The sequence below is a fragment of the Anolis sagrei genome, chromosome 2 (genome assembly GCF_037176765.1).
Source record: "Anolis sagrei isolate rAnoSag1 chromosome 2, rAnoSag1.mat, whole genome shotgun sequence".
NCBI classification, from domain to species: domain Eukaryota; kingdom Metazoa; phylum Chordata; class Lepidosauria; order Squamata; family Dactyloidae; genus Anolis; species Anolis sagrei.
Genome location: NC_090022.1, coordinates 265,342,653 through 265,366,043, shown reverse-complemented (window position 1 = coordinate 265,366,043; position 23,391 = coordinate 265,342,653). Strand labels below are relative to the sequence as shown.

Sequence of the window (23,391 nt, the reverse complement as noted above, 5' to 3'; positions counted from 1 at the left end):
CTATTTGTAGACTAACAGATCCTGGTCTTTTTCAGATATAGAGGCATGTCGTATTGTAGAGTGCATATTCACAAATACTGAAGTATAATGTATAGTAGCTCACTCAAGCACTGAAAGTTGCTAATTGCATAGGTCTAGAAAGAATATTTGAAATATTTGGTAAATGGTTTTTAGAGTGTTGTAAAACAATGATGAGAAAAATTCTAGACTGACAAGAATATTCAGTTTGGGACTTTTTCCGTTCAGAATTTATACATGGTTGTTTTGTGCAAAAAAAACAGTATTTTCTCCATAAGAAATAGGGGCTTTTCTTTTGGAAAATGTTAGTGCAGAAATATTATTTCCTATAGAGAAAATGCAGTTTTCTACACAGAAAATGCTATAATTTGCAATTTAATTGGTTAAAAAATGCACATGATCAATTTACAGAGGAAAAGGTATTTTCCATACAGAAAGCAACATCTTCTGAGTAGGATTTTATATTTCTGCATTGAAAAATTATTTTGCACAAAAATTCTATTTTTTGTATAGAAAGTCTTGTTTTCTGAACATAAGAATCATTCATGAATTTTGCACAGAATTGTGAATAATTGTGAAAAGACTTTCTTGTTGCAAGAAGAAAATTGCTGAAATTATTTGCGACTAGCTTTGAAAATAAATTTAGTGAAGAATTGAATCCATATTATTATAGCAGTTTGGTATTTTACATAAAAGGGGTTCTGCTTTATGAGTAGCCACCTCTATTTAAGGTATTAATTTGTGCATCCTGAACATTACACATAACAGCTTATTTATAAAAATAGAGCAAAGGATAGAAATCAGTACATCTTATATTTTTAAGACTTGCAGATGGTTATCAACTTACAAGTATGAATATTGTATGGTATGCTTTGGTTTTGTTGGACTTTCAAGTATAACCAAAATTTAAGTATTAAAGGTACAGCAACACAAAATCAGTTGCTTCTCTAAGGTTAAGATTTTAAAGGGCAAAATCTCTTTAAACTCCTTTGTTTTTCCTGGGAAAGCTGGCTTACATTTAAAGCTTAGAGATAATCTATTAATTGTACCAAATATGCTTTCAAAATGTCTGGATAATTTCAGAAATTGTAATAATTTTGTGGTATCTGTTGCAAATCTTACAGCAATACAACTTATCACTTGTCTTTTTCTTCACTAGAAATAGTAGTTGCTGAAAGTGTAGTAGTCATTAAGAAACTGCTACAAACACAACTAGCACACCATGGTGAAATAATTAAACGCATGGCCAAACTCTTGGATAGTATTACTGTGAGTATTTTTTATGATTTTTCATCTTAGTTATCCACAATATATTTTAGTGAAATCTAGATTGTGTATGTATGTTTTTAAGAGAGAACAAATGTAAAGATGACATGTCTCTTGGTTGCTTTTCTGAAAACATTGAGGAACATTTTTTTTTCACCAAACACTAAATATGCACATTTTTCTGCTCCGTTTAATCATAGAATTATAGAATCAAAGAGTTGGAAGAGACCTCATGGGTCATCCAGTCCAACCCCCTGCCAAGAAGCAGGAACATCACATTCAAATCACCCCCGACAGATGGCCATCCAGCCTCTGTTTAAAAGTTTCATGTCAAAACACTATTGTTAGTGTTAGGATCTGACCCGTGTAAAGTAAAAGTCATACTGATATAGTCTTGTAGAGTTGTGTTAACATTTCCATAGGCAACCTTGCTGTTTTCAAAGGCAAAACAAGATGACTTAGGTAGGTATTCTTATGTATAAGATTTGATTTGAAACACTCAGACTTGCTATGAGGAAAAATACATTTATTAAGTTCATTGCATATTTTTAAGCTGTGCTTTTTTTAAGCTGTGACTTTTAACTTCTTTTACTTAAAAATAAAAAGCATGTTAAATGCCTAATGTGAGAATTACTGCATCTTGTCAGCTAAGCTAATGGTTGCCTGCATCCCTCCATGAAAACTTTAACCAAAATGGGAAGTGTGTTTTATGAAAGAAGCGATCTACCGAAAGACAATACTTTTCAAACAGATGCTTACAGAAAAATCTTCCAAATATATATTTTAACTGCTCTTAGACTTCATTGTTGGTTTTTGCAGACAACATAATGCATTCAAATGGTAGTAAAAACTTCTTTCCTACACAATTGCACTTGGTTGCTTGCTCAGGCTATTTTGAATATAAAGTATGATGCAGTCAGCAGTTCTTGGTCTTTAAAGATGCTGCAAGGCAGAGTTGTGCAATGAATGTATTTCCTCTTGTATTCTTATGAATTACAGGATTGCCACTTTCTGGAAAATTGGTCATCAGGAAATTTTGTAATTTACAGTAATCTCTCAATATCCATGGATTTTGTATCCTTGGATTCAACCATCAAACATCTTGAAAATGTCTTCCCTCCTCCCTAAAAAAATCAAAAACAAAACTTGACTTTGCCAATTTTTATAAGGCACATCATTATATATTCCCATTCCTGTCCAATTTAGCTTGCTCACCCAAAGTATTGTGATAAGTATGCTTTCCCTTTCTTATTTTACTATTTCTAGCTTCCTCAATTCATGCATTTCACATTTAGTGTTATTATATATGTTGTGCGGCCTCAGGCTTTCCTTTCACCTCTGAACATCCTTTTGGTCTGAATCTAGTTGTGTCATAGTGATAGCTCTACTTGCTGTTGTCCTCTGTTGTTCCCAGTCAGTCCTTGTGTTCCTTCTGACCATGGAGTCCCATCTTCTGGCACTATGTCTTGTTTCCTTTTGGATTTTCTCAATAAAGGATTTTCATGGTCAAAACATTCAGAAGTGGTTTACCATGCCGCCTCCTGTGCAGTACTAACATGCATTGGCTATAGTGCTACTCACATTGGTTCTGAAAGATCATCTGCCAGTTTCACCCACCGCCGCTTCTGTCCTGTGGCTATTTGGCACATTAGTCTGACTCCTCAGCAAAAGCTTATTGATGTGGGAGACCCTACAGCAGTGGTTCTCAACCTTTGGGTCCCCAGATGTTTTGGCCTTCAAAACAAAAATTTCTGGGAGTTGTAAGCCAAAACACTTGGGAACCCACAGGTTGAGATCCATTGCCCTACGAGCAGCACTGCTGTTGCCTCATTCTTGCCTCATTGAAGCACACAATTCTACCACTGCAGAAAGGTGGTGCCATGGTGAAAATGGACTTCGGTTCCACTAATTTCCCATGTGATTATGTGCATACGCATAGAATCACAAGCCCTGTCATATTGAATACGTTCAGTAACAGAACAATGTCCAGTTCCATCCTGTATAGCTGACAGCATTTTCTTACAGTTTTGGGCAATTTAATATAAACATTCAGTTGTGTAAATGAATATATGTAAATTAATGTTCTACCCTGTTTCTGTACAGCCCTAAAAGATGTACTTCTATAACTTTTTAAAGATCTATCCAAAGAGAGTACGTTTTGTTCTTTTGAGTAGAAACTTACATCATATATATTGTCTAGCTGAATTTTAAATTTTAAACAAAAATGTGTAATATATGTTTCTTTAGAAAATTTCTTATAACTGAAATTTTAAATTAGGCATATATTGTTAAGTAAAAGTATCTGTCAGTTCTCCAGGCAGTTTGAACTTCTGTAGTTGAAAATTTAATGTATCACTCAATTACTATTCTTTAGCCCAATTTAAAATGATAGTTTGGGAGTAATGTTTTAATGCAGCGTAACCTTTGGAACATTAGAAATAAGCTCTTTCTCAGTATATACTAATGACATCAGTCTTACTACATTTGATTTAGCAAATGTACTCAGGCATTTAAAACTTTTCTTGCGTAATAGATTTTCACTGCCTGTTTCACTTCGTAACTGTAGACTTCAGAATTGTTTCCAAATACTCCTGTCAATGTATGTCTGTTGTTATTTTCTAAACTAAGCCAGTATTCATCATTCATAATGCTTTGCCATGATCTGTTTCTTTTTCTTTTATTTCCTTTGAATTGATTCTTTTACTTGACTTTGATTGCTAAGTGGTGGTTAAAAACAGCACCATAAGTTGTCTGTGTTGTAACAGAATGACATTAACACTCATTACTGCAGTAATCAAGCATTGGTTGCTATCTCAAGTAAGGGTCCTTAACTTCAGTGCTTTGGGAAGAAATAATAAATATTTAGATTTGAATCTCCAGCTTTAGACCAATGGAAGAAATATTTTTACTGATCAGTCCTTTTTAATCTTTAGAGTTTTTGTGCTAGTAAAAGTTAAAGTTACTGCTACCAAATCTTATCAAACCTTCAAGGGATAATCATAGTTGGATTTCTCCATAGGAGTCACTGCCATTTCCTGGAGCACATTAGAAGAGTCTTTAATTTCCCTGTCTAGTAAGGAAGTGCTATCCTGGAGTTCTCTCATCACATATACTTCCTGCTGCAGCCACTGTCATCTCCTCTCATTGCAAAGGGTCCATCAGCTCTCAGGATGGCTTTGAAAATGCAGACAGCAATAGCGAGGGCAGAAACAATAGTAATAATAATGACTTTATTAGCTGTCTCTCCCTGCGGCTTGAGGCGGGACACATTATAAAAACAAGAGATAATGCATTATTTAAAAACATAAAACAAAATATGCCCATTCCATAAACAGAATTCTATTCAGCCCTCTCTGGATTGAAACCAATGTCTTTTGGGTAATTTTAGTAGAATTCTTAAGGGTTTTTTTAAAAAAAGTTTTTAAAATTACACAGACACATACATAGAAACATACAATCTTCAAAATTCAACAATCAAAATACAAGTATTTTTCCCCAATCCCACCACGTCTCCATTCCCTCCCGAAAACTCTACCCTTGACTTCTCATTACATAATACAAAGGTACAGGAATACAATTTAATATCTTATGCACAACCATCTGTCTAAGGTTCTCAAAAGTATTCATTTTGTTTTCTTCATCATCCTGTATCTCGTTTTACATCATTTCCCTTCTTTCTCTCCCCCCCCCCCCCCCCCGGAACAATTTGCTACTCTTAAAAAATATAATTGTTCAATCATGAGGATAGTTTTATTTAATATCTTATATCAATCTTTCCCCTGGAAATGAGACCCTTCCATTTTGCCTTCCAGGTCCTTGTGGTTTGGCCCCTCATATAATAACTTTTCAATTCACTAATATAATCTTGGAATAGGTAGTCGGCTAGATATTTATACCAAGTTTTTATATCCCATTTCTTGTGGTCCTTCCAACCTAGGGCAACTGAGGCTTTAATTGCATCCATGATGTGTTTTATTATTTTCTCCCATTCTTTTAGTCCCCCATTGCTTTTCATTTTCTGAACAAAAAAATGAGTCTTGTTCTATTCTATATTTATCTAATAGCTTCTCAATTTCCTTCTTAATTGTTTTATGGAACTTTTATTTTTTCATATTCCCACTACATGTGGGAATATATGTACTGGTTTTCCCACAGTTAATGCCAACATTGATTTGGGTAGATTCTCGTAATATACGCCAATTGCACAGGAGTTGTATACCATTTTATAAGTAATTTTCATTGCATTTCTTTGATCTTTAGATGTTTTATTTTATTAATTGATTTTATCTAATTGCCTATTTCTTTCTCACTGAAACTTAATTCTTTCTTCCAGACTTCAATCAGGGTATATTTTGTGTTGTATTATTTTTCCATTATTATTTTGTATATAAATCCCACAATTCCTTTCTCCTTTTCAACTTTCCATTTTATAATTTTGTCAAGATTTGTTTCTGGGGTTACCTTACTCTTCCATTCTGTTAGCTTTTTAGACAGCCTTCCCCATTGTAGCCATTTTCTGCACCCGCATTTATCTTTTATCTCCTCCCATTGTGTGACTGTTCCATTAAGTCCTCAGTCTTTGTTATATCATGCTGTTTCAATTTCTTTAGTATATTTCGGTATAACTGGGGCTTTCTGTTCTCTATGGATCCTATTGGGAGATTGTCTATTTATTTATTTATTTATTTATTTATTGGAAGTTTATCCTGCCATTTTCTCCAACATTCCATTGTTGATGTCAAAGGGACTCTTTTTATAATTTTTAGGTCTTTTCCCCCAATTTTCCCCATAAGACATGATCCATATTCCCATCCGTTTATTAGTTTCTCTAACCTGACCCATCTTTTGGGCTCTCCAATGTCCAATTCAAGTAACCTGGCTAGTTAGTAGAATTGTTAGTTATGAATAGTGTTTGTACAGAAAATTAGTGTTTTCTGATGAAGTAGATAGATATATGTATACTCCAATTTTTGTAGCTTTGCCTGTGATTGACAAACAAAATCTTAAGTGTGTTTTCTGTTCCTAATTGGTCCAGCAAAGGAGATTACCAGACAGGAATTTCCCATTAACACAGATTGGAATCCTGTTGGTGCACAGTATATGGGATAATCTGTTTATAAAAGAGGTTACACTTTATCTGGGCTTGCCATTTCTCTAGGATGCGATAGCAGTAGCAGGAGAAGGCTGCTGGAATGATGATTCCTTGTAGCCAAGATGTTCAGGAGCAGGAGTGGCTTTGGCAATTTTCTGTATCAAGCAGGAGATAAATGTTCAAGGCCAGCCCACCTCACTCCAAACATTGTTTCCTATGAACATCCTATCCTTGCCATCTCCAGAAGACATGTCTTGAAGAAATAATTGCCCTGGCCTCTCTTGCAGCTTCCCCTGATTTATTTATGTATTTACTCTATTTCTATCCTGCGTTTCTCCCCATAGGGGCTCAAGGCAGCTAACAGTGACATGACACAATACAATAGAATTTAAAAACAGGACTAATGAATATCCATATAAATATATATATTTTTTAAAAATCAAATATTTGTGTCATATATATAGGTTAAAATACAATTAAAAGTAAAATTATATTTAAAAATCAGACAGCCCTCACAATCCCACTCCTAGCACTTTCCACTCCCTACCTTTCTACCGCTGGCCATAAAACTATTTGGCTTCACCACTGCTAGTGGCCTAGCTTTGACAGTGCAACCAACAGGAATTAATCCAAGAGTTGAACTTAATTAACCTCTGGCTTTAGGTTAATATTTTCTTTATCTAGCGCCCATAAAGCACCCATTACTCAGAGAAAAACTGCAGTTTTTTCATGTCAAACCATCAACTTAGTTCCCATCTTTGAAAAATAACTCCTTTAATATGGATATTATATGATAATGGAATCACTTGCCTTCTAAAATATCTTTCACTTGGACCAACTGAACAATCTCACTTGCTTCTGTTCTCATCAGCTGACTATCCTCCAAGTATTTCAATAAATTATAATCTTGCACCTTGGACAGTATCTTGAGGAAACCACCTCTAAATGCCAATGCTTTCTATTTTTGGTCCTACAGATGATTACACTTGAACTACTAAAATTGTATTTAGTCTTTTAAATATAGTTTTTTAACTGAATGTTTAAATATTATTAAGTATTGTGCCATTATATTGTTGAATCTTGTGCCTCTGTGCATATATTTGGTACGTGCCAACTGGCTTCATTGTCTCAGAGTTTGCTAATGTGTGTGCCCTAAAAAAGTAAGCAAAGTGGCAGAAGATGCATCACCTCTTTCTACTCATTTGTTACATAAGGTTCCTGTGGCAAGGGCCAGCATTCTTTGGCTTACTGGAGAATACTGTGAACGAGTTCAAAAAATAGCACCTGATGTTCTAAGAAAAATGGCCAAAAACTTCACTGCTGAGGATGACCTTGTAAAGTTACAAATTTTGAATCTTGCAGCAAAATTATATTTAACCAACTCAAGACAGGTAAGAATGAATAAAATTAAATTACTAATGTGTTTAAGCATGTTGACTGATAAAGTTAATAGGTATTGTGCTTAGACACTAATCATGCCTCTTTCACAACCTTCACTTTTCTCTCCTCTTCCTCTTCATTGGCTCCAAATGCATCATAATATCCAAAGTTAGTTGTATAATAAAATTTCCATGATATAAATGTGAGTTCTATATTATAATTTGAAAAGAATGGATGTAGATATGTATTATAAAATCTCAAATAGTCTAGGTTGACGGTTCAGTGAATTTATATTTGTTATCGTGGTTACACAACAATGAAATCATTATATTTTGAAAACAACCAATAACTATAAAGACAGTCACAAAAGACAAGTAAAGACTGCAGATTAAACATGTGCAGATTATGTTCAGAGATAGTTTGGTCCTGTTGCAACTGTAGACAGAATATATTTCAGAAATTAGGACTGACCCAGAAGAACTCCCTTTTCTGTGTACCCAACAAATGAGCATCTGCAAACAGTAGCATCTTCAACTCAGTTCATGAAATGCAGTGTACACTATTAAGAAGAACCCAAAAATGCCTGCATTGAATCCAAAACAGAATGAGCACAAGGATGTGGCAATGGGAGGGAGAACAAATGAGAGTATTTCTCCTAAAATGATAATTCTTCTCTTCCAACAGTTAGGTGCTTTATAGTTCGTAGTGACTTAAACCCAACTAAAATGGCCTCACTACATCCTAGGTTGGCCACTATCGCAAAAAGCTGCAACAGAAGGGAGAAGCTATAAAATAATTCTATTTTTTTAAAGCAAGTACAAGTTTGGATTCAAGTTCTTTTGAAGTAGTGACATTTCTCTTTATTATTAATCTCAGAATCAAAATACTAGGTTATCGTAGTTTATCACAGAGTTTCTTTTACCACAGATAATAGATACTCCCTAGATTCTGCTTAGTTCCTTACTCTGACTATGCCTATTTACCTATTCAAAACCTCTGCCTATTCAAAACCTTTACCTTTACCTTGGCCATATGCAATTGTTGTATTGCTCACAGTACAGCCCTAGAGCAAATTTCAGTCATCTATTTGCAAACCAAATTTGGGTTCTGTCATTGCTTTTGATATAATACTACACTGGCTCCCTTACTTCTGATGCCCATTCTATCTTGTCTGGTCCGGAATCTGTGAATTCTCCATTAATTCTGTTGATTATTTCAACTTTGCACCTACTGGCCTTTAAGATTACAGATCCAGGTCTTCACTAGGATCTTCACTTAAAAACTCGATTTAATTGCCTGATACATTCTTGGATTATGAAATAAATTTTGGCTGAGCCAATCTGCCCTGAGGGTGAAGGCCTTTCCTTGGAGATGTTCTGCGCCTGTGGAGAAATGGTAAAATCCTGCCCAGATTAGGAGAATCTGAGTTTCTTCCAACCAGTTCAAATAGAATGTTCTGGATATTAGTGTAGTGTTTTCATAAAGCATTCTGGGTTTCTGAAGGGTGTAATGCCATAGCAAGTGCAGTTGACCCTCTGTTATCATGGATCCTGTACCCACAGATTCCATCATCCATGGCTTAAAAATATTTTCCTGCCTGCCCAAAATTCCAAAAGACAAACCTTGATTTTGCCATTTTATATAAGGCAAACAATTTCACTATGGAATTGTACATAATGGGATTTGTACATCCATGGATTTTGGCATCTATAGAGGATACCAAAGTCCACTGTTTTAATCTTTCTTTGTTTGATTTGGAACAATAGTATTTTAGCAGCACTGAGCCCTATCAAATTCCTTTTTCACAACATTTGAATGTCTTTAACCTAATGTGCTGTGATTGTGGAATGTATCCATCATCAAAGGAGCTATTTGGGAAAATAACTGTCATACCAGATTATGCCAAATCTTCTTATTTGTCTAATGTCTTGAGTGAATGTGTTAGAAGTAGGCTGTTTCATGCAAACATCTGGCATTCATATCTCTGGTGATGACGTGAGACTTCCTGGATTTGATTTTGATTTTCCTTTTCTTTTTTGTAATCTTCTATTGGTCTCAGTGTACAACGTTAAACTTCTAAATACTTACTGGCAGCCACATATCTCTTCCCTTACTTAATAGAATGTGATAATTCAAGTAAATTATACCTGCTTCTTGGCAGGGAATTGGACTGGATGGCCCACGAGGTCTCTTCCAACTCTATGATTCTGTGGTTCTATTCAAATCTACATTGGTATTTGTTAAAAATATGAGATTATACCGAATGTTTTCCCTAATAAAGAAGTGTGAATTAATCTAACCAGGGGTGGGAATCATGTATCCCCCCATATTGTTGAATTGTAGCTCCCAAAGGACTTACAAATGGTAAGGTTTGGTGGGAGTTGCATCCCAACAACATCTGGAGAACTAGTTGATTCCTGCCGTGAATTTAATAGATTGCCATGAGATTGGATACCCTCATACAGACCTGTGCATATTACTATGCATTTCTTTAGGGATAATTATGGAATTAAAGAAGGAATAGATTTGTGTTTGAATAGATTGCATATGAATAGTTTTAAGTATAAATCATGTTGAGAAGTAGTATTTGTAATGTTTGCGTTCACTTCTGCGCACTGAAAGAATGTCTTTTGGTAAAGGTTATTCAGATCAGATTGCATTTAAAACTTTTAATGAAAAATAACATTGAGAAATATAATTACTTGCATATTGTGCTTTTCAATAATGCAGTGTTTTGATTTTTGTATCTGTTTCATTTTTTATAAACACATAATGAGCAGAATGTAAGGTGCATTTTCAGATTATTAGTATATTACAGGTTGTTGCTTTGCAAAAATTAAATATAACATTGAGGAATTTAAATAATTAATATTCCTACACATCAAATTTGAGATTATAGTTATGCCTTAAAAAGCAGTGGTAATGTAACTTGCTCTTACATATATAAATAAATGACCAATATTACCAGAAGCTTTAAGCCGCATGGATTAAAATGGAAGAAGTCTTTTATCCTGGTTTTTAGAGGGCATCAGCAGCTTGCTTTTATGAAAAAGTAACAGCTAAATGCACTGCAAATAATTTGCAGTAATCCAGTTCAGTGATTCATGTGTCTGCTTTAATGGGTCATAATTCAGAGTAAAGTAACTGAGTGCAGTCAGAGTGCAGACACTGCTTATGCCAGGGACAGTATCTCTTCATAAAACACACCTCAGCAGAAGCAGTTTGCCAGCCTCCTAATATCCTCTGATGTTTTGATGTCCTGCATATTTTTCCGATTAAGTTTTGAGTGCCATGTTTTTAGTTGTATTTCCACATTCATTATTCTCACGTAGGCCCTTCAGCGGGTTTGCCATATATGATTATTTTTTTAATGATGCCTTTCTTTCCACTTCAGCAGTTTAATAATCTAGCACATGGCTGCTTCTTAGTACTCAGCATTCACCTCCCCAGCACAGAAGAGGACATGTGCTTTGGCTTCAGTATTCCATTTACTGCTTTAGAAATGCATATTCCCTATGGAACAACATTTGTTTGACATAACCATTCATTTTTATTACCTCTTTAAATATGTTTATCCAGAGTTATCAATAATCATAAATAACTTGCATTCTCCTCTTGTCTTTTTCACAGACAAAATTGCTTACGCAGTACATATTAAATCTCGGCAAGTATGATCAAAGCTACGACATCAGAGACCGTACAAGATTTATTAGGCAGCTCATTGTTCCAAACGAGAAGAGTGGAGCTTTAAGCAAGTATGCCAAAAAAATATTTCTGGCACAAAAGCCCGCTCCACTGCTTGAGTCTCCTTTTAAAGGTATGTTGGTTATTTTTTCTTCCTCTTCTTAATTAAGGATAAACACATCAGCTATCAAAACCGCTATCAAGTCAAATGGTCAGCTTAAAAATACATGCACGAACAATATGATTTTAGATTTTTAGAGACAGTTAATAGTTTTGTAAAGAAAGAATTGTCAAAATTGCACATTTTTCCTAATCTTGCCATTTAGGCATACATTTAGGCAATCATTTGGTAAACTACAGTGATGTAAAAACTTCCCTTCATATGTATACATTCTAGTTGTATTTAATTCATGTAAATCCACAGTTTGTACTATGCACAGTCTGTGCAGAAAGATTTTTAACAACCCATAAGACTTTTAATAATGATTTTTCATGATATCATTATTACTTTGTTTGGGAAACATTAAAGTCCCTTCCAGACTGAGTTTGTATTTAGATACCAGGATGGTTGTTATTGCTCTACTAATGAGTTACAGAAGCAAGGGTGCAATGCATTTTCACTGTTACTGTATCCCTAGATTTTAGGAAATACTATAACTCTGACATAACCTTTATTACATTAATTATTATCATTCTGAATATTTCATACTTTTGTGTTTTAATTCTGCTTTAAACTCTGAAAGCAGCCCTTCTTCTGAAGGAAAAAAACTATTAAAATTCTGGATGTGTTTGTTCCAAGACATGTATATAGATTATTTAACTGTGCTGTCATTCTTAATATTCACAGTAAAGTAATTTTTAGAGAAGCTACATTTCAGAGCAACACCTCTAAACACACTGACTGATTAGCTTTTTTATTGACCATTATGGGGAGATTATTGTAATCTATGGACTGGAATCAGTTTTTTGACCTATGAAGAGCTTCCTAGTTTATATTTATTCTATGACATTTGAGGTAATGTAATACCAATTACCTTTAGTTCTGATTAAGATTGCTATTTGTGATATAGAGCTCATGTTTATATTTTTCACCTCCTTACCATAGATAGAGAGCACTTCCAGCTTGGTACATTGTCTCATACTCTGAACATGAAAGCCAATGGCTACCTGGAGTTGTCTGATTGGCCAGAGATTGCACCTGACCCTTCAGTGAGAAATGTAGAGATAATTGAGTCGGTATGTTGACTTTTTCAAATAATTTATTATTTTGGGAGCTAGAACTTGTGTATCTGTGTGAGTAAATCATTTCTAAAGATGAAGGTTTCAAGTCAATTGAAATAAACATGTCACAAAATGAAACCTTTCTGCTGTAGGTGATCACTTTGAAACTCTCCATATGCATTTGCTAATGTTTATGGCATTTTCTAGTGTACATTTTCTTTCAGCCACTCTAATTCCAGCTTGCTGGCGCTTCACTTCTAGTCATCAAGTCAACCTTCCCCAGTTTAACATGAATATTTTGTAAGTTTGTAGGTTTAAGAAACAGTAAGGAAGACAGCATGATATCACATATTGACTCCAGCTCTGGAGACCAAGGTTTAAATCCCCACTCAGCCATGAAACCCTTTGAGTGACTGTGAAACCCTCTGGGCCATGTTCTTGCACCCTCAGAGGCAAAACTCTTCTTAACAAATCTTGGCAAGAAACTCTGTGATAAGTTTGCTTTAGGATTGCCATCGGATGGAAATGATTTGAAGGTGCACACAACAACAACCAATTATGCTGGGGAAAGTGGAAGGTAAAAGGAAGAGGGGTCGACCAAGGGCAAGATGGATGGATGGCATCCTTGAAGTGACTGGACTGACCTTGAAGGAGCTGGGGGTGGTGACGGCCGACAGGGAGCTCTGGCGTGGGCTTGTCCATGAGATCACAAAGAGTCGGAGACGACTGAACGAATGAACAACAACAACAACAACAATAACAGGGTTGTTTCTAGATAATTGAGACTATTAAATGCATCCTTCCTTGTTGATTAAATTGAATATAGGTACTTAATTTTGCTTTTACTTAGAAGTAGTAAGTAATCTAGGGTCACTCTTGATGTTTAAGCATTTTTTCTGCCACCTGCCATTCAACATGAAGTGGCTTTGGAAAGCGGACCCAAAGCTATGGCCAAACTGTTGATTGAGGCCAGTTCCAGAAAGAACCAAAGTTTATCATTACAGGTTTACTGGTACCTGGTTTATTTTCTGGTAGTCAGAGTTAGAAGCTTCAAAGTTCTACATCATTTGAGTCTGTGCTGTCTTGAAGGAGTGTTTTTCCTCATATGAACCTGCTTGCATGTTAAGATCTTGTCCTATCATCTTCATAGGCATGTTTGTTAAAGACTTAGTTGCTGCCAGGCACCACCCAGAAGAGTTTTGAAATTTCACTGTTGAAAACCATAGAGAGCTGCCGTCAGTCAGTGTCGAAGATATTAGAACTAACTGAACAAAAAATTGTCTTAATGTAAGAGATTCCTATGACTATGAATCAGTGCTAGGAATGTAATGTATAGCTGTCAGGCATGAGCAAACTTTGGCCCTCCAGCTGTTTTGGACCTCAACTCCCACAATTCGGATTGAAGGCCAAAGCACCTGGAGGGCCAAAGTTTGCCCATGCCTGGTATAGCACCATAAAGATTCCAAGGTAGATAGTCTCTTTCTTCACTTGCCTGTATACATTACTGGAAAAACTGTAATTTGTTGGGTGAGACTGTGCTTCACTCATTAAAGATTCCAGATGGGGAGATACAGAGTTGTCTGAAATTTTATAAAGCTTCTGCCGGTCAGTCTTGAACTGTATGGTCATGTTGCTTGGCTCAATATAAATAACCTTCTTTTAAAAATTACTGATTTTTAAACAATGGTTTACTCAGCTAATTCTCTCCATTTCCACAACCAACTTTTTCAAGTAAGAATAGAAGGGTCAACAGTTTATTTTAAATAGTTCATGGTGATGAGAAAAAAATTATTAATTTGTGTTCTAAGCTACCTTGATCATTCTCATTTCTGCTTGTTTTTGTATTACTGTGTTTGTTTCTATATATCGGTACAAACCAGAGAGGTGTGCACTGTTATCTGTTGTAGCTTTAATAATTTGTACTTCAAACTTTATGAACAGGCAAAGGAATGGCCTTCAATATTAGGGAAAACAAAGAAAGAAAAACCCAGTGAAAGATTCTACTCTGAGTCAGAGGAGGAGGAAGAAGATGTTGACGACAAAGAAAGTGATGATACCTCTAGCAGCAGTGACAGTGGTATGTGTTAATACAGAATGGTCACAGTCGGAAAATGTGAAGACTGATTTTGTGCCCCTTCAGATATGTTCCAATCCTTTCATGGCAAGCAAACTATTTAAGCTTTTATGTAATAGCAGTTATACTATGATTAACATTTTACGGCAGGAGCATTGTTACATTCTTATACCATAGAAAACCACATTTAATATTCTATCTTACAGTGCAATCATAATTTTTTTCAATGGTCCAGTTGACTACAAACCATGTAAGTGTACGAACATTGCTATTTAGATAAATTTTCAGTGCTCATACCTGTTTCTGTGTATTCATAATAATAGAATAAGGTGAGTGGCTATTAAAAATATTCTAAATCTGTTCAGCTTTTCTTCACTCATCTTAGTGCACCAGAATGTGTTCCTCAGAGCAGTCCAATAGTGCTTCACCTCAGATGGCCCAATGAGTCACCATAGTCTTACTACACAATAATAGATCTCATATTTCCATAGTTGGCTGGTGATCTGTTCTTGTGGGAGCAACAAGCTACTTCAGGTTGTATAGCTACCATCCAGGTATTAACCCTGATTCTTGAATGAATTTTGCAGAAAGCTCCTATACAGCTGTAAATTCAAGAGTGGATTTGCCACTGCTTGGCAACAGAACAGACAGCCACATCTGCATTACTCTAAATCTTAAAAAAAATTAAACGCTATTTTTCAAAGATACAGGACATACCTATATAAATAAAAATGTAATGTTCATTCGTGGGATTAACATAACTCAAAAACCACTTGGCGAATTGACACCAAATTTGGACATAATACACCACCACTCATAAAAACACTGAAAAACACAGTGGAAGGGACTTAAAAACCAGAAAAGCAAAAAAACGCTACACAAAAATGACTCCCCCTGGCAAACAACACACACAATAGCATATCCACCCTCTCTTTTGGACTATAGCTCCCAACATCCTCTAGACTGGGTCCTTTAGGAGATGAGGATGATCCAAATGCAGTGCTTCCAAGCTGGAAGCTTTCTTCTCCTTGGATTTCTTTGAGAACATCCCAATCCCTGCATATATCCAATTTCCTATTCCTGGACTGCAACTCCCAGCAAGCCTCCAGGTAGATAAGGTAGATAGATTAAGAGAGAGAGAGAGAGAGAGATAGATAGATAGATAGATAGATAGATAGAGATAGATAGATAAGGAGGACTGCTGGGAGTTGCAGTCCAAGAATAAGGTAGAGAAGGAAGAAAGGGAAGAAAGAGGAAAGAAAAGGGGGGAATGGAAGAGGAAGAGAAGGAAGGAGAGAAGGAGAGAAGGAAAGAAGAAAAGGGAAGGAAGGGAGGGAGAGAAAGAAGGAAGGAAGGTTGGCCACAGCAATGCGTGGCAGGTACAGCTAGTGAAAAAATAAGAAAGAAAGAAACTGCTTCTTTGTGGATACTTGTGATAAACCTAACATCCCCTATTGTGAAACTTGCTCAGGCATACCAGACATCTATAGGTCACCACAGTTTTCACTATGGTCAATTTAAATAGATGCATATAAGTGGAGAACATATAACCATGGTCACTACAGGTACAGGCTGACTTCTTTGAATATCTAGTCTTGGGATTTCTCTTTTAAGCTTAACAAGCCATTTCTCAACTTCTCTGATTCTTTAATTCTGTTGGAAACTTTACTTGACTTTTTTTATAACCTGCACTTGTTTTCTATACCTTCAAGTTTAATATAAGAAACATTTTCAAACTGATTAGACTTAAATTCCTGATAGAATTGTCATCACTAGATTGTGTTCAAGACTGGATTACCATAAGTACTTAAATATTGAAAATGAAAGAGAAGGGCAGTGAGGGTAGAACATATTTCTCGAATGCCTGAATTTTGACAAATAAATTGTTGTTAAATTATTGTAAAAATTAAACATGTATAGATTATGTCAGAATGTTTTAACATCACATTTTAAAATTACTCACTTGAATTCTGTACAAACATATAAGACTTTCTTTTTCTAGAGAGTGATTCTGATAGCGAAGAAGGAAAAAAGGAAGGGCAAGGAAACAGCAGTGTGGAAAGTAGTAACAGTTCTTCTGAAGATGAGAGCACTGGAAAATCAAAGGCCAAAAGGTCAGTCTCATGTAAAGAGGTTATGATTTCAAAGAGGTGTGTATGCATATATGTATGTGATTTGATTATGACAGGTGGCATATCAGAATAGTGATGCAACAAATTTTGTACACAAATGCACCATATGTTTTATAATGAAATTCATTTCGGAAAAGTATCTACTTCTATCAGGCTGGAGATTAGTTGTAAATTGAGCAACCCTTCAGTTTATTTTGTCTTTAACTTTAGTTGCATATTTAGGTATTGAGCAGAGGATATTAACATAACCTTGGGAGACTAAGCAGTTATACTTCTTTATGAAACAGTTAATTACCCATATACCCATTTTGCTGAGGGCTAAAATTAAATTCTTCTGTATCCTGCCCTTATGTAACTAAGGCAATTGATTTCCCCTTGAATAATGTTATATTAAAATGATTATGATCCAGATATTGGAGGCAAGGGCTATGAAGGGAAATGGTCAGAAACTGCTTAAGTGCTGGGGCTTTTAGAGCTTTCCTTATTACCAACAGAGTTATCATGTATTAAAATATCATCAACATTTGAAGTAATTGAGGCTAATATCTTGGATTGTCTGAATCTGTTTCTTACACTTCTGTCAGCTAGTGGCCTCTGCAGACATGATCACCCTTTTGCTCTGTTGCCTGCTGCCAGCTCACTTGATGAGTTTGCCGCTCAGCTCAGTCGTGGCTGACAGCGCTGATTGGGGTGCAGTACGCACTCTGCTCCTTTTATTACAGACAGTAATTAAAGCAGCTCGCCCTGCCACTTCCATAACAAACACAGCATAATGCCCTAATTATGACTTTATTAATTTAAGTCAGGATTTAATGATTTTAAAAGTGATTTATATTGTTTTTCCTGTTCAGAACAAATCAAATCTGTAGGTTAAATTAATACCAGCTTTTCATCATTGCAAAGTTAAAAAGCTACTTAACAGGGTTTTTAAAAAATCATTAGATTAGTATTTAAAATTCTTAAACAATAAGATAAACAATGATTACTTGTCAAAACAGAGTAAAGAAGTATGTTTTTCCCTGAAAAAAATGTATCTTCAGATAATTCACTGCTTACATGGAAAATAGTTCAGTTTTGCTTCAAAAAGATGTTTTCACTCTGAATAGTTTCCGGAACTACTTCTACTTTTTGCATTAAATGGAAATGTTAAGATAGTGGAAATTAAATGTGAGGAAGAATTACATGCAGTTACATTTCTACTTATGGAACTATGTATTAGGGTTTTGCAATAGATTTGCGAAGCTTTTGAATTGCATTTGTTTATTCTTATACAAGCTTGGGACTCAAAATAACTTACAAGTGTTAAAACAAGAAAAAAAACTAAAATTTTAATGATATAGTTAATATTGAGTTAAACAAGTTACCATATTACACCGCCATTCAAATGTTAAAAGTGTAAAGTCCTTTGAAATCATAACAATGAAGTTAAAATACAGTAGCCCCCACTCATAAAAATTATTTCTGTTGTTCCTGTAACAGAGTTCCTTTCTGGGGGCATATAGGAAAATTACCCCATACATCCCATAGTGGGCATGGGTTGTCATTTTCAGTTTTTAAAAAGTGAGAGCAGGCTGGCAGTGCAGGTTCCTCTAGGTCTAGCCCATAGACTGCATTTTGTCCAATCTTATTAGTATTTGACTGCTAGAGCAGTAGAACTATCTTCCCCTTCCCTATGAATCAAGTTGTGCTCTCCAGAAGAAAACTTGGAAGGATTTCCTAGAATAAGGTTTGGCATGCAAAGTGTCATTAAGCCTGTGTTGATAGAAGTAGTTCTAGCTGTGGAGCCATTCAGTTGGATGATAACTTATTATTTTATCTATATGGTTACATGAGTTTTTCTTCAGTTGTGTAGGTTGAGTCGCCCATAGCCAAACTGCTTGGGACCAGAAGTTTTTCAGATTTTGGATTTTTTCCATATGCTTAGTGAACAAGTGAATGGGTTGAGGAGGCCAGTTGCACATTCAGTGCCCAATAGGTCTTTCTCAAGGAGTTGTCACTCTCCAACTGTTAGGTATTTGATGCGGGGAAAGGAAGTGAAGAGAATTCCTGGTCTTGTAGGTTGATTTACACAAAGTCACTGTAAAAAGCAGATGTCAAGGGAGGGAAAAGTTCAAATGTATCTGGCTACTGCCAGATGCATTTTTCAGATTGTTGGTAACATGTCAGAACATTGAAAACTCTGGCTGCCTGGCCAATCCATGCCAGGTCATTCTGCCTAGTCAGTGGTGGTGCTTGGCATGGATGTTGACTTCAGGACTGATATATATATAATTTATACCTGCTTTATATCCATGGTTAGAGGTCAAAAGAAATGACAGTGAAGTAGGGCAAGGCAAGAACATTGTTCCTCTTTATTTGTTTATTTAGTATTGTTAAATAATATAATATAATATAATATAATATAATATAATATAATATGTTGAAGTGGGGAAATCCACTTCAGATTGTCACTACAAACAATAGCTCATGTGCAACAGAATATGCACATAGCAAATTGATATTTTAGTTTTTCAGAGAGCCAAGATATTTTGAAATGCTTTTCAAAGCAATATTTGAGGCACTTATTTAATTTCCTACATTTTTATTTAGCTATATTTTATGGAATGAATAATTTTCAGTGAATTGCTAATACGTGTATTTTATGCTTAGCAACTTTAATGGAACAGAAGAAAATAAAGTCAAATCTCGAAAAGCACCAGACTCTTCAAGTTCAGAATCAAGCTCAGCTGATGACAGTTCTTCAGAATCCAGCTCAGAAAGTGACTCCGAAAGGAATTTGGAAGCTAAAAAATCACTTCGTGCAGCACATCCGCCCAAGGTACACGTTTAATTTGTATATATGTTGCATTTGCATTACATTAATGATTTGTAAACCATTACCTTTATTATATATGAGAGTGGGACTTCTCAGAAATTGTGCTGTTGTTTATTTTTCCATCTGAACTTCTTTGCAAAAACATTAAGTGGAAGTTAATGAAAATTAATATTCTCTTTCACTACAAAGGATGAAACTGTTTATGGCCAATGATTAACCCACTGTATAATACATTAATGATTATGGTTCTGTTTCTGTTACATAAACTGTATCTTGTAAACTATAAGAAGTTATAGTAGGCTTTTTAACTTAGAAAGAGAGAAACTGCAAGTCGCTTCTGGTGTGAGAGAATTGACACGACAAAAAAAAAACTTAGAAAGATTTGGTGCAAAGTATGAATGTGGGTGTAAAAATTCTGATTGTGTTACTATTGTATCACATTGCTTTTGAACTACATATTCATCTAATTTGTCTGGAAGCTCATTTAGAGACCCATCATTCTTGGGTTTGTATTTTGATAGATCCAAGATACTCAAGTAAAATAAACAGGTAACCATTTACTTTACAACAATGTATGCTGGTTGGAGATTAACTGTGTACTCTTCAGTGACTGGGTTTAGTTTTACTTGTACCTTAATATGAACATAACGGGCAGATCTGTGTTATCACTTTTCAATTCTGAAGTTTGTCTTAAATATAATATTGTTATTATGCAGCTATTTGAATCATAGAAGACAAAGCATTGTCTTAAAAACACTTTACTACATTTTTCTAAAGGGAAAATAGTTTTATCTGTGTCCTTTTCAAAGTTTATCCTGGAAAAAATGAAAATTTGTCTGTGGAGGAAAATGGGATGTAACTTTTCCCAATTTTTCCTGTTATTCTCCTAAGGCCTTCATGTCACTAGTAGGGGAATTATTCATTTTGTGCTTGAATTTGCAGATCTTTCAAAACAGTCGAGCATTCTTACTACTTTAAGTATCTGTAGATGACTGAATTGAGACTGTCAAATTTTAGCCATTATGTGAAAGAGATGACTTGCTAGAAAAAGAGGATAATATTTGGTAAAGTTGACCTGAAGGCAGTTAACGACAATAAAATGTTTATTGTGGTTGACTCTCTGACCAACCCCTGTACCTGCCAGAGAAACTAGGGATAATACTGATTTGCACAGACACAAGTAATGGCTGCCTATCAAGATTGCTCCAAAGTTGCAGACATTTAACAAATATTTAACATATGAGAGGAGATACATTTTTGAAAGGTGTCTAAAATATAGAAATAGGCCACAAAATCATAATAGCAATCCTGGAAAGTTCTGGCCTTCTTGACTGTGATGAAAAGGTAAGTGTAGCAAGCATTCTTTAAAAAAAACAAAACAAAAAAAAAAAAAACAGCTGCCCCCAACTCTCAAATGCTGAAGGTCATATTTTATGGCCAGTTAAGAACAAGATACTTGTTTTCATGGCTATTGACAACAAAGTGTATAAAGGCACCTTGCAGTCTTGCAGAACCATTGCTTCTGTACTTCTGTACTTCAGCATGGTGACAACTATGTGTTTTGTATTCAGATTACTGAAACAATGCAGTGCAAATGTAAGAGTAGTATATAGTACAGATTTGCAGACCATTGACAATGACACCTAATAGGCATTCATATGGAGTTACCTTATGTCATCGAACCATTGGTCGGATTTATGTCTACTCTTGACAGCTATTCTCCATATGTCCAAACATACAAGTATTCAAGCAATATTTCCCAGATTATCTCAGATTTGCAATTCCCCTCCAAGCGTGATTAGTCTACTCCCCTCCCTCTTGTCTTTCTGACAGCAAGGAAAGTTCTCTCTGTCTAGGAAGGCATTCAGCCACTGACTTTTTTTCCACAAAATATTAAATGAATTAGCTGGGCTTTAAAATATTTTCATCCCTATTTACTAATAATATGGTACTGTAAATTGATTTCATATAATTTGTCTTTTAATAGTATAATTAACTTAACTCATATTTGAGTTTATATAATGTATTATGGCTTTGCCGAAGCCATATTTATAAGCTGCCTTGCATCCCAGCAGTAAGAGAAAAGCAGAATGTAAATCATATTAAATCAGACAAGGAAATACTAGAACAACTGGTCAATTAGAAGCCTCTTTGATGCTAAAATAATTTGCCTTTCACTCATGTAAATATATGTAAGTAAATATGGTTATTTTAATTTTAGATTGCTGCTTTGAGTCTCAGGTTTGAGGGAGAATAAAATGGTAAAGAAACCCATTATTAGAAATGAATGCAGTATAGTGGTGTTTGTTACAGGAGGAGGCAACTGCTGGGAGCAGGGGTGAGGGTGGAGGGTGAAGGAAGGGGATGATCCTCAGGGCCAGGCACTCTGGCAGAGATATCTTATAATCTTTCCCAAAGCATAGGCAATTATCTAAGCCACCTATCTCATCCCCTCATCTCCAAGAACCTCTCATTCCAAGCATCTGGAAATAGTTGAGAGCTGGTAGCCATTCCTACAGTGCCTGCTACTACCACCAGCAGTTTCTCTTGTCTGTATAATACTATTGGTTTGTCAGTGATGTACAGCTGCTAAATTAATGGACCATCAAAAGAATTCTACCTATTTATGAACTTACTTATTTTTTCCTGTAAGGAGGCTTTGATTATGCCAGAAATACATCTTTATTGATATATATACCATATGTATTTATATTGTATAGGGATAGGTTTGTGGATTTTCATATACTCCATGTATAAGTCGAGGGTCATTTTTGAGCAAAGGGGAAAGCACCAGCGCTGTCTCAGGTAGGCAGCTAATGTCACCATTTTCCTGGCAGGGCATTAAAAAGGGCTAGAAGCAACACCACAGAGGTGAGAGTAGAGGGTGCTGGTTCTTCTTTTAGGTTTTCCCAGGATGAATGAAGCTCTGCCTTTCACCAGTCTACTCAGAAAAGGGTGTGGTACTTACATTGTCCCATGGATAAGTCAAATTAGGTTTTTTGGGTCAGTTAGATCAAATTTTCTAGACTTATGCATATGTATATATAGTACATACTCTTTGAACAGATGACCTTTCTTACTGAACACTTTGTTTCATTAAAAAAATTAAATGTGGACCTGTAATACTGTTGTCTAAATATTCTAAAGACATAAGATCCCTTCTGATCTTAGAAGTTAATTAAGGTTAGTCCTGGTTAGTGTCTGAATGGGAAACCATCAAGGAGTACCTTTTCTTTTTATTTAATTAATTTATATTCTTCCTTTCCCCCACTATTGGATAGCATATGAAAGTCAGAACAGATTAAAAACATGCCAAAATTAATTTTAAAAACCCTTTATTTTAAAAATAATGTATATATATATTGAAATCATTTTAATTTTAATAAAAGCATTATATGAAAAAAAAACCCCCAATCTTATTGCAGTTGGTTCCTGAAAGTCTGTCAGCAGAAAAAGAGCAAGGAGTGAGCCATTCTAGGCTCCCTAGGAAAGGGACTCCAAAAGTTGGGATTGGCCACTAAGAACGCCCTTTACAGTAGGAAAACCAGGAAATATAGCATTAATGGTCTCCCATGCAATTAATGCGTGCTGTGAGTGAGAGAACAAGAATGGAAGGTCCTTGCATTTAGAAATTCAGGTAATAATTGTATTCCTAAACAGTAACTTTTCTCAGCAGTGATATACACATTTATTTCTGTTTAATTTGCCC

General features: G+C 35.3%; 1 protein-coding gene across 3 annotated transcripts in view; it reads left to right on the top strand.

The window, feature by feature from the left end:
• Positions 1 to 23,391, top strand: part of AP3B1 (adaptor related protein complex 3 subunit beta 1) — a 156,644-nt gene that overhangs the window by 55,385 nt on the left and 77,868 nt on the right. For all 3 annotated transcript variants that reach the window (XM_060761621.2, XM_060761623.2, XM_060761622.2), the window contains exons 14-20: positions 1,178 to 1,287; positions 7,591 to 7,767; positions 11,387 to 11,573; positions 12,546 to 12,676; positions 14,603 to 14,738; positions 16,738 to 16,849; positions 19,517 to 19,685. In XM_060761621.2, the coding sequence (XP_060617604.2) occupies positions 1,178 to 1,287; positions 7,591 to 7,767; positions 11,387 to 11,573; positions 12,546 to 12,676; positions 14,603 to 14,738; positions 16,738 to 16,849; positions 19,517 to 19,685 (1,022 nt within the window). The remainder of the gene's footprint in view (positions 1 to 1,177; positions 1,288 to 7,590; positions 7,768 to 11,386; positions 11,574 to 12,545; positions 12,677 to 14,602; positions 14,739 to 16,737; positions 16,850 to 19,516; positions 19,686 to 23,391) is intronic.